At 54.0% G+C, this 16310-nt stretch overlaps 2 protein-coding genes across 2 annotated transcripts; one reads left to right on the forward strand and one right to left on the reverse strand.

Moving 5' to 3' along the window:
* The first annotated feature begins 252 nt into the window (after positions 1–252).
* On the forward strand, positions 253–5583 carry TESK1 (testis associated actin remodelling kinase 1). The gene is made up of 10 exons (XM_043567376.1): positions 253–1485; positions 1619–1740; positions 1870–1918; positions 2423–2569; positions 2901–2983; positions 3152–3242; positions 3495–3578; positions 3710–3799; positions 3940–4054; positions 4403–5583. The coding sequence occupies exons 1-10, from the start codon at positions 1267–1269 to the stop codon at positions 5287–5289; spliced, it is 1887 nt and encodes a 628-aa protein (XP_043423311.1). The 5' UTR covers positions 253–1266; the 3' UTR covers positions 5290–5583.
* CD72 (CD72 molecule) lies at positions 5532–13622 on the reverse strand. The gene is made up of 9 exons (XM_043567377.1): positions 13281–13622; positions 13079–13186; positions 12385–12480; positions 11676–11765; positions 11008–11343; positions 7984–8126; positions 7242–7360; positions 6166–6312; positions 5532–5874 (listed from the first exon to the last, which is right to left on the reverse strand). Exons 1-8 carry the CDS (start codon positions 13360–13362, stop codon positions 6171–6173), a joined length of 1116 nt encoding a protein of 371 aa, XP_043423312.1. The 5' UTR covers positions 13363–13622; the 3' UTR covers positions 5532–5874; positions 6166–6170.
* Between the last annotated feature and the right edge of the window lie 2688 nt (positions 13623–16310).

Raw genomic sequence — 16310 nt, forward strand, 5'->3', positions numbered from 1 at the left:
GGGGTCACAATGACCGGTGTAGTCACTCTGAGAGGTGGGGTCTCATTGTGTGGAAGGAACACACAGAGGAGGGGTATCTCACTGAGGGGTTCTGATACACACTGATGGTGGCAGTATCATACTGGGGAAACGTCCCTCTGAAGGGGGCGTCTCACTGAGGAAGTGAGGGGTCTCCGAAGGAAAGGGCTCCTGGAGGGACGGGGTTTTGCCGAGGGGTGGGATCTCGCGGAAGGAGGGGCTTCCGGGCAGGTGGAGGCTTCTCTGCCGAGAGATAGGGTCATTTGGAGGAAAGAGTAGGAGGTTGAGGCTGGGTAGTCACTGGACGGATACTCCTCTCTTCCTCTGAACTTTATTCGAGGGAGGCGGGATGGAGTAAGGAGGTGTGGGCCACATCAGGGACGGGCTGGCCACAGGCTCACGATACAACCGCCCGAGAAGGGAGAAAGTGTCAGGGAATCCAGGGGTGTAAGGGTCGAGACCTGGGAAATGGGCAGGCTGGAACAGAGCGCGGGCGGGAAAGGTAGGCAGGTTGCTGGGCTACCTCCGATTGTGGCTAGACCTGAAGTGTCTACTTTTCTGCCCTGCTGGCCCACGGAACCCAGGAATCCGGCGGCTTCCTGAGCTCGGCTCTCTGTAGACAGTGGACTGAGGGTGGGAGGAGAGAAAGGACACCCAGGGCAGCTAAAAGGTATTTGAGCTGCGCGGACGCACAATCAGCCCATAATTCCCTTCAGTTATTTAGCTCGGGCCTGAACTTATTTGGCCCCGACGTCCCAGACCCTCTCGCCCAGGGTGTCGCTGCCACGGGTTAGGGGTTGCGTACCTGAGGGGGCGTGGCCGCTGCCGGTGGGCCGGGCTGGAAGGAGTTAAGCGGAGGCCCGGCTCAGCCCCGCCCCTGGCAGGCCGCGGAGCCTGAGCCCCAGCGGCGAAGCGGAGCAGCCGCCGCCCGCCCGCCAGCCAGCCCGCCTCCGCCTGCGGGGAGTCCGCCCGCTTGCCCGCCGGCGCCCGGGAGAGCCACTGCCACCGCCCGGCCCAGGCCCAGGCCCAGGCCCTGCGCCGAAAGAAGCGGAGCGGCGTTTACCCGGGCCCTGCAAGCCGGCGCGGCGGGGGCGGGCCCAGGATCTTCCGCTGATCTTCCATTCTCCCGAGCGGGAGCGGGAGCCCCTACGTCCCGAATCGGGCTGGGCGCGCGCCCATGGCAAGCGCGGCCTGCCCGGGCCCCGGGGACCCTGCCATGTGAGGCAGGCCGGGGCTGGGGGCCCGGCCATGGCCGGGGAACGGCCCCCACTGCGGGGCCCTGGGCCAGGGCCCGGTGAGGCGCCGGGGGAGGGGCCCCCGGGGCCGGGGGGCACGGGTGGAGGCCCGGGCCGGGGCCGCCCCTCCTCCTACCGGGCTCTCCGCAGCGCTGTGTCCAGCCTGGCGCGCGTGGACGATTTCCACTGCGCCGAGAAGATCGGGGCCGGCTTCTTCTCTGAGGTCTACAAGGTAGGATCAGCAGAGAGGGCAGAGGGGCGGGACCGAGCCTTAGACGGGAGGCTGGAACTAGGGGCCCCAGACCCGGACGACACTCGCGACCTGGCGAATCTGCACGGGACTCGCCGGCCCATGCCGCCCCCAGGTTCGGCACCGACAGTCAGGGCAAGTCATGGTGCTGAAAATGAACAGACTCCCCAGTAACCGGGGAAACACGCTACGGGAGGTGCAGCTGATGAACCGGCTCCGACACCCGAACATCCTAAGGTGAGCGGCCTCAGCCGCTTGCTGAGAAGCTTGCTGGGAGAAGAGGAAAGATCCCGCGGGAAAAGTGGGAACTGTAGAGGGGCCTGGGTTCTTACAGCCTACCCTCCTATCTTCCCCATCCTCTTCCAGGTTCATGGGGGTCTGTGTGCACCAGGGGCAGCTGCACGCTCTTACAGAGGTGAGGATGGGCCAGGAAGGAGGGGACCCCCCACCATCACCATGGGGAGAGAGAGTCAGCGCCCGATGCATCTACAGAGGAATAATGAGAGGCAGCAGGACCTCCTCCCATGGGAGGCTTCCTGAACTTCCCTTTGGGCTAACCACAAATAAAAGGCCTCAGTTGGTCACATTCCCTATGTGCTCTATAACAATGTTGTCCAATAGAACTTTTTGTAATGATGAAAATGTTCTGTAGGTACATGTGGGTAGGTAGCAGTAGGAATATGACTAGTGTGACTGGAGAGCTGAATGTTTAATTTTATTTAAACTTAATTTAAATTTAAATAGTTGCACAGGTCTTGGACAGGACAGCTCTAGAATATGAGCAGGAGATCCTAGCGCACAGACTCACCCTTCTGACCTTTGCGATCCTCCTAAGTGTCCCCTGGCTTATAAGTAGGAGACGTACAGTACAGGCAGAAACCTTGACATTCATTCCCCTTCTGCTCCCATTATGCCCCAGTATATGAATGGGGGAACCCTTGAACAGCTGCTCAGCTCTCCGGAACCCCTGTCCTGGCCTGTCAGGCTCCACCTGGCTCTGGACATTGCCCGCGGCCTGCGGTACCTGCATGCCAAAGGTGTATTCCACCGAGACCTAACATCCAAGGTAGGCTGGCCAGGTGGATGGAGGCATGAAAGGGGATTTGAAACTATTACACTGTAACTGACCCATGGATGTTGGAATGTGGATAGTAGACATATTAGGATGTTGGGGTAGCAAAGCATTGGAGAACGGGGGACTGGGGTGAAGGGGAGCTCTAAGGGGCTGGGTACCAGCCTATGCAGTGATAGATGAAATTGCAAGATTGTGGTGCATTAGAGAACTGGTAGATCAGAGAGGGTTGGGGTTCTTCTGGAGTGACAGGGCTTTGGGGTGTATATTGGGAGATAAGAGAACAGAAGGTGATGGGTGTATGGGGATGCTATGTGTGTGCCAGAACTGTCTGATCCGACGGGAAGACCAAGGCTTCACGGCTGTTGTGGGTGACTTCGGGCTGGCTGAAAAGATTCCTGTGTATAGGTGAGGTGAATGCCCCTGTGCTCCCTAAACTTTCTAGGAGGCCCCTATCTAAATGAAGCCTCCAGAGACATTTCCCTTGGAGTGGGGAGGGGGCTGACCTCATCCCCTTTTGTTTAGGGGGGTTATCTGAGTGAGCTGTTTCTGACCACTCTGCCCCTACCCCTGCAGGGAAGGGGCAAGAAAGGAGCCATTGGCTGTGGTAGGTTCCCCATACTGGATGGCTCCAGAGGTGTTGCGGGGTGAGCTGTATGATGAGAAGGTAAGACATCAATCCTTCAGATACCCAAGGCCTTCCAGAGACCTTCGAGATACTTTTATAAGGTCCCATCCCAATTTCCTTAACAGCCCTACTGAATATTTAGGAGACCCCCAAGATCTCCCTTCCCCTTCATAGGCACCCCTCCAACACATGAAACTATCAAGACTTCCCCCCAAATTCTGACATATTCTGACAAAATTCTGACATGAAAACTGTCAGTGTCTTCCACTGACATTCTCTCCTCCCCCCCAGGCTGATGTCTTTGCCTTTGGGATTGTCCTCTGTGAGCTCATTGCACGAGTACCTGCTGACCCAGATTACCTACCCCGTACTGAGGTGAATGATGTCTCCAGGTTTGAAAAGGAGGAGCTCTAGACTGGTTCTCTGGAGGTTGAGGTCCTGACTGGGGGGCAGAAGGAGAACCCAAGGAAGGCTGACTTGAAGGCCCCTCTTCTCTGTACCCGCAGGACTTCGGCCTGGATGTGCCTGCTTTCCAGACCCTGGTAGGGGATGACTGCCCACTGCCCTTCCTGCTCCTGGCCATCCACTGCTGCAGTGTAAGATCCTCACTCCCTTTCCTTGCCTACCACCCACATCCATCAGCTGGCAAGGCTTTCCTGTCCCAGGTGGTGAGAGGAAAACTTAGGGACCCTCTTTTGGAGCAATGAATGAAGCTGCCCCTTTCTCTCCCCATCAGATGGAACCCAGCACTCGTGCTCCCTTCACCGAAATCACCCAGCACCTGGAATGGATCCTTGAGCAGCTGCCTGAGCCATCCCCCCTCACCAGGGCTCCCCTGACACACAATCAGAGTAAGTGAGCATGACCTTGACCCAACATAAGTCCTTTTGTGTCTCTTCCCTAGGACTGAGGGAATTGTCTGGGGAAGACTAAGTGTATTTATTAGCTGAGAAGGCTGTGGGTGGGTGGTGGTGAAAGGACATCTCAAAAAAAGATATTTTCAAATTCTAGAGCCAAGGAAGGAGAAGGAGGAAAGAAGAGGTAAAGGAGGGCTAGAGGTGACATCTCCCCCTTTCCAAAGTACCCAGTGGAATTCCCTTTTGTAAGCTCTAGTCCCACCAGCCTCCTGGTGAATAATGAGGCCTCAAGGAACTATGATCAATGCTAAGAACAGTAACCACACACTTCTCTGTCTACAGGGTCTGTTTCAAGAGGGGGTCCGTCTGCCACACTTCCTAGGCCAGACCCCCGGCTTTCCCGAAGCCGGTCAGACCTCTTCCTGCCCCCATCACCGGAATCACCCCCCAACTGGGGGGACAATCTGACTCGAGTCAACCCCTTTTCACTCCGGGAAGACCTCAGGGGAGGCAAGATCAAGCTGTTGGACACACCCAGCAAGCCAGTCACCCCCCTGCCCCTTGTACCACCATCACCACTGCCCTCCACCCAACTGCCCTTGGTGACCACTCCAGAGACCCTGGTCCAGCCTGGGACACCTGCCCGTCGCTGCCGCTCACTACCATCATCCCCTGAACTTCCCCGACGTATGGAGACAGCACTGCCAGGTCCTGGCCCCCCCACTGTGGGCCCCTCGGCTGAAGAAAGAATGGAGTGTGAGGGCAGTAGCCCTGAGCCAGAACCCCCAGGACCAGCTCCCCAGCTGCCCCTGGCCGTGGCCACAGACAACTTCATCAGCACTTGTTCCTCAGCCTCCCAGCCCTGGTCCCCTAGATCAGGACCTACCCTTAACAACAACCCCCCAGCTGTGGTGGTGAACTCCCCACAAGGCTGGGCTGGGGAGCCCTGGAACCGGGCCCAGCATAGCCTGCCCCGGGCAGCAGCCCTGGAGCGGACAGAACCCTCGCCGCCCCCCTCAGCTCCCCGGGAGTCTGATGAGGGGCTGCCCTGCCCTGGCTGCTGTCTTGGCCCGTTCAGCTTTGGCTTCCTGTCCATGTGCCCCCGCCCCACACCAGCTGTTGCCCGCTACCGCAACCTGAACTGTGAGGCGGGCAGTCTCCTCTGCCACCGAGGGCACCATGCCAAGCCTCCCACACCCAGCCTGCAGCTGCCTGGGGCACGCTCTTAGCAGTAGAGCCTGTGGTCTCTGGCCTCCAACCTTGGCCTTCAGGATGCCCTGTGAGGACAGAGCACACATATTGGACAGTGTCAGCCCCAGATGGGCTGACCGGCTCTTCTCCCCGTGTAGGGGAACCTCAGCATGGACTCAAGGGACAGAACATTTCCTATCTAGCCCCTGGGCTTGCTCTCCCGTGGGCAATCACTGAACCAGACAAAGCATTGCTGACACATGAGACTAACACGTGCAAATTATTTAAAAATATTTCAATAAAACTGCCTGGCTGGCTCCGGGCTGCCACTATCCACTCAGCCCATGCGCCCTCCTCCACCCCGCCCCCAATTCCACTATGGGAAGTTCTTGGGGAGGCCAAAATCTCTTCTAGAGACTTCTTCACCCACTTTCCCAGGAACAGTCCAGTTTCTGGGACAGGATTTCAAGCAGGCGGCAGGCTGGCTAGAAGTGTTGGGCATGGATCAGCCCTTGCCTGGGCACTGCCCACAGAAGAGTGAAAGAACACTGGAGGGAGATGATCTTAGGGCCTGCAGGCTGCAGTTACAGGTGAGGGGCACAGGCTCTTGTTGGCACGTGTACCTGTAAGAGTGAAGCATCAGTGAGCTCCATATTCACTGTTATTAAGAATGCTCATCCAGCTCATCCCATCTTCTCAGACAGCCAAGAAGCCTCCCTCCAGTTCCAGGCCTTCCCTGCCCAACCCCCCCTTACATAAGCAGACCAAGGCCCTGAAGTCTGTGGAGGTGACTGTCACTCTCAGGAATAAGTTTTTCCCCTGACTTCTGAGCCCCTGCTCTGAGATCCTCTCCCTCCTCCCTCCCCAACTCTCATGCCTCAGTCCCATCCCTCAGTCCCATCCCTCGGGCTTACCCAACTCAGGGCAAAGAGTAGTCCTTATCTGGATTCCCGAAAGCTGCCATCTCACAGATGCAGGGAAGATGAGAAGTGCAGTCCTCCTGCTGCCACTTTGGCCAACTGGTTTGTACCTTGTAACATCTTGAGCTTCGACCATAATACCTAAAGATTGGTGAAGTAGAACTGGGATAAAATTCTGCCCCTCCCACCCCCCCCCCCACCCCATTTCACACCACCACCACTCCCTTCTCTCCCCTTGCCCTGCATTAAATACAATGAAGTCCTAGCTTGCCCTGCCTGCCTAAGGCCACGTCTGGGCATGGTTCAAGGACAGATGTCTTTTCCAACCCGAAGAGGCTTTAGGACCAGGGGAGGGAAAAATCACCCAAGATGTTAAAGATGGAAACCCCAGTTAGGGAACATGGATGATGACTACCCTGTTTCAGGGTCCCTGGAGTTGATCTTCAAAGTTATCCCACTGCTCCCTTACTTCCTGGGGCAACTCTAGTGCCAAGTGGTCCTGATGGAGAAAGTGCCACCTCAGTTTTGGTAGCCTTGTCAAGGGATGGGAAGTTAGATGCCAGGGTTCATCAGCTGTGAAGCCCTAGCTAAAGCCTCACCTTCTTCCTCTGAGAGAAAGACGACATAGGTCCCAACCCAGTAACTTAAGGGCGCCTGGGTGGCTCACTCGGTTAAGATCCAACTTCAGCCCAGGTTATGGTCTCATGGTTTGTGGGTTCAAAGCCCCACATCTAGCTCTGTGCTGACAGTGCAGAATCTACTTGGGGTTCTCTCTCTCTCTCTCTCTCTCTCTTTCACAAATAAATAAACTTAAAAAAAAAAAAAAAAAAGGTCCCCACCTAGTAACTTGAAAAAAAAAAAAAAGTGCCAGGGACTGCTAGGTACTGGGGAGGGGACAGAGAATAAGACTGTCCTAAGAAGTTATTAAGTAAAGAAAATGCACAAATAGGCAATTACAATATTGACTTATGAAAGAGTTTTGGGAGCAGAAACTGGAGAGGAATCTCAATACCATGTCTTTATGAAGGAATTATGGAGTTGGACATGCCCAGGAATCCTAACAGACTTACCCAGAGGATTTTTTACTATCAGCCTGCTGCCACATCTTAATATAGTTGGAGATAGCCCAAAATGAACCAGGAGGATTAACTTCTGTCAACATCTTCCTCGCATTGTTGAGATAATTACCCTGAGGGGAGATTCAGAGAGATGAGAGGTATGTGGAAAATGATGAGAAATATTCCAATATGTGGGGGGGGGGGGGGGGGGGCGCAAGGGGAGGTAGGGGAGGGAATGGGCCAGTGGAAGAAAATGAACACTACAGGGAGCCCTATGAGCTTTGACCAAGAGGACTGTGTCTGACTGGTGCATGACATCAGCTCATCAGTGACCTATCCCTGCAGCCTTCAAGCCACCATGCAGATGGAGGCTCACCCTTCAGTTCACCTCCCAGCTGGGTAAGAATTTCTGCCAGCCTTTGAAGGGGAGTCATTCCATGAGCTGCTCTGTTCACAAGGAGCCAGTCCCTTCAATCCAGCCCACCAGTTTGGGACCTCTCTGCCTGAAATTCAAAGAAGCTACTAAGCAGCACTGAGAGCTGAGCAGAAAGCTGAGATGAGAAACAGGTTAAAGTAAAGATGGTTCATAAGCTTCAACTCTCATGCCACCTCCAGTCAGTTGGTAGGGGCCACCTCAAGCACTGTGCTGAGAAGCTGCACGGAAAAAGGACGCGTGCCACATGTGCACTGCCATTCCTAACTGACGGCATAGATCCCTCTACCCACTACGGTCTGTGAATGAGGGTATGCTTACTGAGTAATAAATGTCATTGAAGGTGGCCAGGTCAGAGGACAGAGATTTACAGTGGTTTTGGCTCTCATCCCAAGTTCTTGCAGTAAGTGAGATGTAAAAGCAACTCTTCTCACTCAGTATCCATCCTGAGGGACAGCAGGTATCTAAAAACCAGAAAGAATGTGACAGCACAGCCCAAACCCAAGAGGGAGATCTCCCCATTTGGGATGAAAGTGAGGACTCTGCGACCTGGTTGCTCACAGTGTCCCCCTCAGTCTAATCTCGGCACCTTTACTAACTTCTAACACTTGATCTTTGCGATCTTTCTTTCTTCGGCCTCCCCTAGTAATTCCATTCCTACACACATTTAGGAAAAGCCTTTGGTATTCAACAACATCACTCCTTAACAGGCTGGGAGCTTTATTTTCATAGGGCTCATGTTACTACCACCGATTTCTGAATGATTGCAGTCTCCCCCCTACACCTTGGCTAACCTCACCTGGGCCCCCCATAAGTGTTCAGTAGGCTCTAATTCATCTCAATAGGTCCTTAAGCATTCCTCACTGCATATTCAAAACTTTCCCATACCCCTCAAGCTGCTAGCCACCTCCCCTTTCCTCCCCACTCTTCCACAAGTAATAACCTTCGTTCCTGTTCTGCTGAAATTGTCAGACACTTGATGTGAACTCTCTCCATTTCCTTCTCTTCCACCCCAAAATTTGTCTCTTCCCTGCTCCTCTGTTCCTGATCATAAGAAATAAACATCCCTCTTTCTTCAACAGCTTTGTTCCATGAGTCCTACCTCCATCACTCAAAGATCACTCTTTCCCCACTCGCTCCCTCTCTTCTGTCTACATTTTCTCATGTCCCCACCTAGCTACTCTCTTGCATTTCTGTCCCATGGCAACTAAAAGGAATAAAAAGTCAGTGTGGCCACCATGGAAGAGGCTGAGAGGATAAGGGTCATGCTGAAAAGTAGGCAGAGACCTTGGTAGCCAGGTGAAGGACTTTTATATTACAAGGAAGAATAAGTCAACACGGGGTTTTACATAGAGGAGTTTTGTTCACTGGCTGTATCCCAAGTGCTTGGTCACAGCACTGGACATATAGTATTTATTGCATAACTTTTGATGTAATTAATTAACTGGAATGGCATGATCAGATTTTTGTTTTTAAAGGATCACCCCGGCTGCAACATGAAACGTGGATGGGGGAGGGAGGTGTGGAGGGATGTTTAGGAAAAACAGTGCAGCAAGCTGCCACAGTTATCGTTGCAGAAGATGGGGGTGGGCAAAAATGTGAACGAAAGTATAGATGCAGGGGTGGAAAATGGAGGGAGTTCCTCCGCCGGAGTCGGGCACTTGACCCTCGGGCACTTTCTGCTGAAAGTGACAGAGAAGGTGGTGGGGTAAGGAGCTATCGTGGAGGGCAAGCCACCACTGCACAGCTGCCAGGCAGCATTGAGGGACCGGCTGGGATGGAGACTAGAGTTCTGGTGGCACCAAGCAGAATGACCGCACAATATGGCACACGTGGGTGCAGGCATGCGCCAGGTGGGCACTTGAGTTCATCAGGTGATCAACTCTGGTGCACCAGAAGGTGTAAAGGAACAAAGGAGCGAGTGGTTCAAGTGATGGATAGAGAAGTGCCAGCTGATGCAAAGGAAACAGGAGAGATAGTGGGTTAGAGGCCTCAATGGGGTTAAAGATGTGTAGGGAAAGCTTGGAGGAGGTGGGTGTGGTCAGAGTGGAGGTCTGAAGGAGAGCCTGGGCCTAGCGGGCTCAGTTGGAAGAGCATGCAACTTTTGCTCTCAGGGTCGTGAATGCAAGCCACGCATAGGGGGTAGCGATTACATCAGTAATACATGCATACATACATACATAAAGAGACACCTGGGTGGCTCAGTCAGTTTAGAGTCTATTGACTTCAGCTCAGCTCATGATCTCAGAATTCGTGAGATTGAGTCCCACATCCGGCTCTGTGCTGACAGTGCAGAGCCTGCTTGAGATTCTCTGTCTCCCTCTCTCTCTCTCTCTCTGCCCCTCCCCTGCTCGAACTCTCTCTCTCTCAAAATAAATAAATAAACCTTAAAACAAACAAACAACAAACAAAAAACAGATCTTGGAGTTGAGATCGGAAACCAGCCTTTTAGTGGAAGAGCAGTTTAGGATGCTGGGACCTAGGGTGTAGCTGAGGGAACGGGTGACAGCACTGCACGGAACTGAGAGTCACAGAGAATAAGAAGGCTAAAGAAATGAGGACTGGGTGTGTCTGCACATAATCTTACTATCTTAAGCCTTGGGGGAGTTATCCAGATGCCCCCTAAACTAGACAGAGCCTAACCTGGACCATAGGTCACCAGTCCATGAACATTCCAGTTGCCTTGGCCCTGGCACCTCTAATCTCAGCCTGCTTTTTGCACCGCCTCTCTCCTTTTATGTGGCCCCCTCCCTCAATCCCACACACTGCCTGGGCTCCTGCCTTCAAAATAGATGAATGCTCCACCCCAGTTCCCTACCCCACATTACCCACCCCCACCTCATTATGAGTGCCACCCACACTTGAAAGCTTCAACTACTTTGCCCCACCGCCCCTCATCAATCACTAATTCTTAACCTTTGAGGAATCTCATATGTAGTGAGAAATAAAGCTATAGACCCTCTCTTTAGAAAAATGTGCAAACAACCAGTTTCACATCCAAATTCAGGGGGTTCCCAGATCTTTGACTCTGATATCAAACCACATGAGACCTGAGTTTGGTGCTTTGGACAGTGAGATCTGCATTGCTGGCTGCCACCCTCCTCTCCTGGAGGATCTGCCTTAGAGCTGGGTGAGTCGCCCTAAATCCAGTATGCAACTTGATCCTCCTCTCTGTTAGCCAAGGCTGCACAGCTTGTGTCAGCCACCACTCTGATTTACGACCCCTTTCCTCAACAACTTAATATGGCCCCTGATAGATAGATCCTGCCCCTGCCACGAGTGTGTCCTCATTTCAATCTGTCCCTCACGCACACCCTCCCATCTTTCCTCTCCCAGAGCAGATACCTGATAAGGGGCATGTGAACAAGGGCTTCATTGTATCCTTCATCCGGCTTAGCCTCTGCTCCAAGGTCCTCCTCTGCACCTCCTCACTTTGCAAGGCCTCCTTGGTCTTCTCCCTGTCAGACTGGCAGGCCTGTAACTGCTCTTGGGTAGCCTGGTGAACCCTCTGTTCCTCCTGTAGTGCTTCCTGACTCAGGGCTAGTTCCCTCTTGGACCCCTGCAGATCCTCTTCCCTCTTCCCCAGCTGGGTTATCTTTAGGTGGAGCTGCTGCCTCAGGCTGCTGTTAGTGGCTTCCAGAACACTGTTCATCTGCTGGAGCTGCTGAGATACCTGCAGATCTGTTCAGCCATAATGAGATTTGGAGGACATCTTCCTCAGCCATGCTCTGGTGCCCTGAGACTTCAGCATCAGTCTTTTGTCTGCTCTTGCAAATTTTTGCATAACAGGCTGAAATATAGGATCTGACTGCCTAAAGCTTAAGGAGGTACTGGATCAGGTAAGGACAATTTGGGAAGACACGGCACTCTAAAACAGACCTGGCTGGAAACCAGACCAAAAGCTAAGGAGGTGGTGGTGACTGGGGGCCCTGCCCAGAGAAGGGCAGCCGCTGGAGACAGTAGGGGAGAAAATTGCTTGGGGTAAGTGGGAAAGGGGAGACGGCCATACTCACAGCGCACTCCCAGGCAGATGGCGGCCACCCCTAACAGCAGGCAGGCGAGGAGCAGGCCAAGAAAGAGGTACAGCGTGCAGGCTGCGCGGCCTTAGGGAGACAGTGGGATGAAGGGCAGAGACCCCCACGAAAGTCTATAGCCTGAGGGGCTGGCTGGGTGGGTGGTATTCATGGGAAAGGGCATCCCTCAGAGGACGTGGTGCAGGCATGGTGGGTTTTGTCGGGTAGTGGGTTTCCGCAGGTAGCGAGGGAAGATGTTCCAGAATAAGGGCTGGGATTGCTGCTGGTAAGGATTGAGGGGCGCTACCTGGTAAGATGGGAACTAAATCTCAGACGGAGACAGAGGACGGGGATATAGGAGTGGGGACCATCGTAACGGGGGGAGACGGGAGGATCTAGGTCAACCTGTGGAAAGATATATGTGGATATTGGGGGTGAAAAGGACGGGAAAGGGGGTCTCGGGGCTGCCCGCGCAGTCCGGAGGGCTGTTCCGGCAAACTCTTGGTACCAGACCCGCACACCGCCGGGCAAGGCACCAGCCCAGCTGGGACCCCGCCAGCACTTCACTTCGCTAACACCTCCCGGGGCGGCAGCGCCGGGTGGGTGATGTGGGGGCGGCTGCCCAGCGGGAGGCCCCGCCGCGTGCCAGAGCGCCAGCCCTGCGGCGAGGGGGGGCGGGGCGCGCAGGTGGGGAGGGCTCCGTACTCACCAGTGAGAATCCTCCCGGCAGCTGGTGACGCCACGGAGCTCCAGGACGCAGTTGGCTGCTCCGCCTGGAGCCCTGCGGACCGGTGGCTACTCCAGTCTGAAGATGGGAAGCCCCGGGAAATTCCTTTCTTTCCACCCTCTCCTTCTCCACCGCGCCGAGAAGCCTTCAGCGACACGCTAGAGTACTCTGGGACACGCTTAGCATTCTCTGGAGTTCTGCCTCTCCCCCAGGATTCTTGTGTCTCTCCTGGGTCTTACTATAACCTCTCCCCGGGGATCCCCTCCTCTCCCTCCTGGGTCTCCCCTTATGTTTTCCGCAGCCTTCTCCACCCCCACCCCCCCATCGGCCTGCCCCAAATCCTCTTCCTGGAAGCGCGTCCATCCCCCTCCCCTGCCCTCTCTTCTCTGTCCCGTGACTCCCCACTTCCTATTCGAACTCCTCTCCCCACAGGGCTGCCCTGACCCCTCCCCGGATCCCTTGTCTCCACCTTACCCCCGGGGAGCTTTATTTTTCCCTGGCTCCCATTTATCCAGTGTTCAGTCTTCTCTTTCCTAAGCACCCCCTCCTTTTCCAAGGGTGTTGTTCCCCCCCCCTCCAAGAATACTGTGGACTTGCAGCTCGAGACACAGCTCTCCTCACCCCCCTACCCCCCCCTCCCCCCCCGCCAAACAGACAGGCTCTGAGCTTTCCGTACCTGCTTTGTCCCCTACTCCAGAAGACGCCAAGCTCAAGGGCCCGCCTGAGACTGAGACTGAGGGCACTTGTACATTCTCGTAGGTGAGTTCCTCATCCTCATCAGCCTCTGGGGCAGGAGAGGAGAGAAAAGGTGGAGGTGGGGTAGAGTCATGAGGGAGCATAAAGTTGCAAAATCAAGGAGATGCTTCTTCCACCCTTACCCTGTCCTGACCGGCTGGAGACGCTCTTCTTCAGGGGAGCCTTCACAAACCGCAGGTCTGCATAGGTGATGGCCTCAGCCATGGCCCAGAGCACCTCTGCTCCCACCCTTCTCCCCCTTCTTCCACTGGCCCCAAGCTTCCCTTGACACTCTCCCCTCTGTCCCTTCACACTCTTAGGCTCTGTGTTCCTTCGGTGACTGCACAGCTTAGTGATTTACCCTGTGACTTCCAGTTACAAAAGAGGAAGATGTGAGCAAGTCTCAGACAGATGGGTTCAGTGAAGCAGATGGCATCCCTAAGCCTCTGCCAGAGGGACAGCCTGGGAAACTGAGGTCCAGAACATGTGGGTAGAGGCTGGAGGTGTCAGGGCTCACTACTCAGGCCTGTCCCTGTGTCCTGCCTGTGCTCCCCCTGCATGGATCCCAGACCCATTTTGGCGGTACTGGGCTCTAAATGCCTATCCTCTTGATCATCTACCCTGATTTGCCCCATGCTCTTCTCTTGGCTGCTCTGTGCACGGGCTTATCTATGTGTTGTCAGAGCTCTTTTGTGCCCAACTAAACACAGAAGATGTCCGCAGTCATTGCTCCAGAATGGAACTCCATCCTCTCCATCACACCGGGGTATCCTACTTTGGAGCCCGTGCTCCTCCTCATCCTGCGGTTCCTAGCAGATGTAGGTTCCCAGAAAGAGGCCCTTGATTTGGTGGGGCTCATTTCCTTATCAGTTTGGGGGCTTTCAGGGTAGACTCAGCTCCCCTCCAGCTGTAGTCCTACAGGGCTTCTGAGGATCTCACACATAGGAAGGTTCTCACTCCAAAGCCCTTCCTGAGAATGTGGCAGCCTTTGGAGGATGCAGAGGATCTGGGGCCACACTGCTTCTCTTCTATAAACTCCCCTAGACTCCCTCTTCACAAACTCTCCCTGGCCTTCTGGACCCTTGTTCCCTTCGGACTACATGTTTGGCCAATCAGCCCCTTCCCCATCCGTCTTGCCCCCTGCTGGACTTGGGACATCTGAGCTGGATCCAGCAAGCTGAGTCCAGAAGGCAGAAGCTTGGGGATACGCCTGGGCTGGGGGTGAGGATGAGGGACAACCCACAGCTTGTGCACTTTGGGAAAAGCCTGCAGCACGGACCATATATACTCCCTTGTGGGGGGTCAGGGAGCAGGTGAACAAAGGAGTAGTGTGGCGGTGAAGAAGGGCGGCAGCTTCTCTCAGAAGGGAGGCAGGGAAACAAAGCACGGCTGGGTCCTGAGTGCACGGACTCTGAACCTGAGGTTTTGATATTTTCTTGTTTTGGTTTTAGTTTTTTTCTCTTACTTTCCTTCTAAAGGTCTTCCTTTAAAGAAGAGTCTCAACATTGTCCCTTTACACCCAACCCCAAGGAAAAAGGGGGCATTCGTGGGAGAAGAGCAGGGGCTGGGAGGCCCTCATGGGTGCCAAGGGCCTAACTGAGAGGGAGACCAGTGGGGGAGGAGGGGCTGTCGAACAGTAGTTCAAAGGTGCTCCCTAATGTTCTTTTACCAGGATGTGACCCTAAAGGGCTTACTTCCACAGGTGGGAAGAAGCTGGAACAAGACAAGGTATGTAGGTGGGAAAAAAACCCACTTGCAGTGGGTGACATCTGCCCCCGCAGAACCTCTTCACACACTGCCACCTCTGTGGGGAGGAAAAAGGAAGGGGAAGGAGGTCCTCACCACATGCGAACAGCCGTAGTGTATGACTAGTAGTGTGTGGAGGAGTGCTGTGATGGGCCCTATGGGTCTGTTGAGAGCTCTGCCCAATAGCACCCCACAGCCCACCCACACAAAGGGCCCACTGAGGTAGAAAAACACATTTGTCACCTGAGGAGAGGCAGGCATATATATATATTTTTTTTTATGAAATTTATTGACAACTTGGTTTCCATACAACACCCAGTGCTCATCCCAAAAGGTGGCATATTGCCTGTGTGTGAGTGTGCACGTGTGTACATGCATCCCAGGGTCTTTGCAGGATGTGCACCTGTGTGAGGTGAGCATCTATGTCAAGGGCTGCTGGGAGGACGAAGCTCTGAGGATTCTGTGGGCTGAAGGGTGCCTGTGAGAGCTGTTATTTTTTTCCATGGCAGGGAATGAGAGGCCATTTTCAGAAAAGTCTTAAAAGGTGATGGGGACAGATTATAGAAGTATTTCTTTTTTAAGACTCACTGTTTCCTAAGGTGTCCCTGCAGCTGTTAACCGTCCTTGCTTAACTAAAGTTTCCAACAACCTTGTCCCCTCCCCCAGTCACCCTATCAGGACCTCCTCCAGATAACAGAGGACAGTGTGTGTTGGTGGCTCCCTGGGGGCCTGTGGGGCCTAAGAGAGTGAGTGGGAGCACATAGAGCAGCTGGTGGCATGGGTGGGTGGGGGCTGTCAGGGTACTTGTATCTGTGGTGTATGGGGGCGGGGCAGTGTGTACATAGATCCGTTTTGCAGGAACATCTGCAGGAATTCAATAAACTATAGATAATATCCCCATTTTCAGAACCAATACACAAGCGAGCAAGGCCTGGAGGCCAGGTGAAATACCAAACCAAGTTTCCAGTATGTGCTCAAAAAAAGAACCAATGGATATGCTGCCTAAATGGGACCTTGGAGAGGCTTCAAGAGAGAAGGTCCCCAAATGCACCTGGAGTGAGCTAAACTGCACATCCACAATGGCATAGACAACTTAAGTAGTCTTGGCCTGTGTCTCTGTCCTCCTTAGCTCTTGTGGGGATGGTTACACATCTCCTTATGACGTTCTGCTTTCCCTTCCGATGCCTTCTTTTGTGAATAGGGTGTGAGAGAGGGATCCTTCTTCCCCACATGTGTCTTTGCAATATTGACATTCACATTACCTTTCAAGATTGGATATCAGAAAGGACGCCTGAAACTCGTACTGTGCCTCCACTTGCCCAAATGTCAGGAGAGCCTGGGGCCTTTTAAGAGCTGAGAAGCCAGTGCTGTGCATTTCAGCTTTTCCATAACCATTATATCATATGAGCACAGACACCAAAGCCCAT

Source organism: Prionailurus bengalensis, chromosome D4 (assembly GCF_016509475.1).
Source record: "Prionailurus bengalensis isolate Pbe53 chromosome D4, Fcat_Pben_1.1_paternal_pri, whole genome shotgun sequence".
Classification (NCBI taxonomy): Eukaryota; Metazoa; Chordata; class Mammalia; order Carnivora; family Felidae; genus Prionailurus; species Prionailurus bengalensis.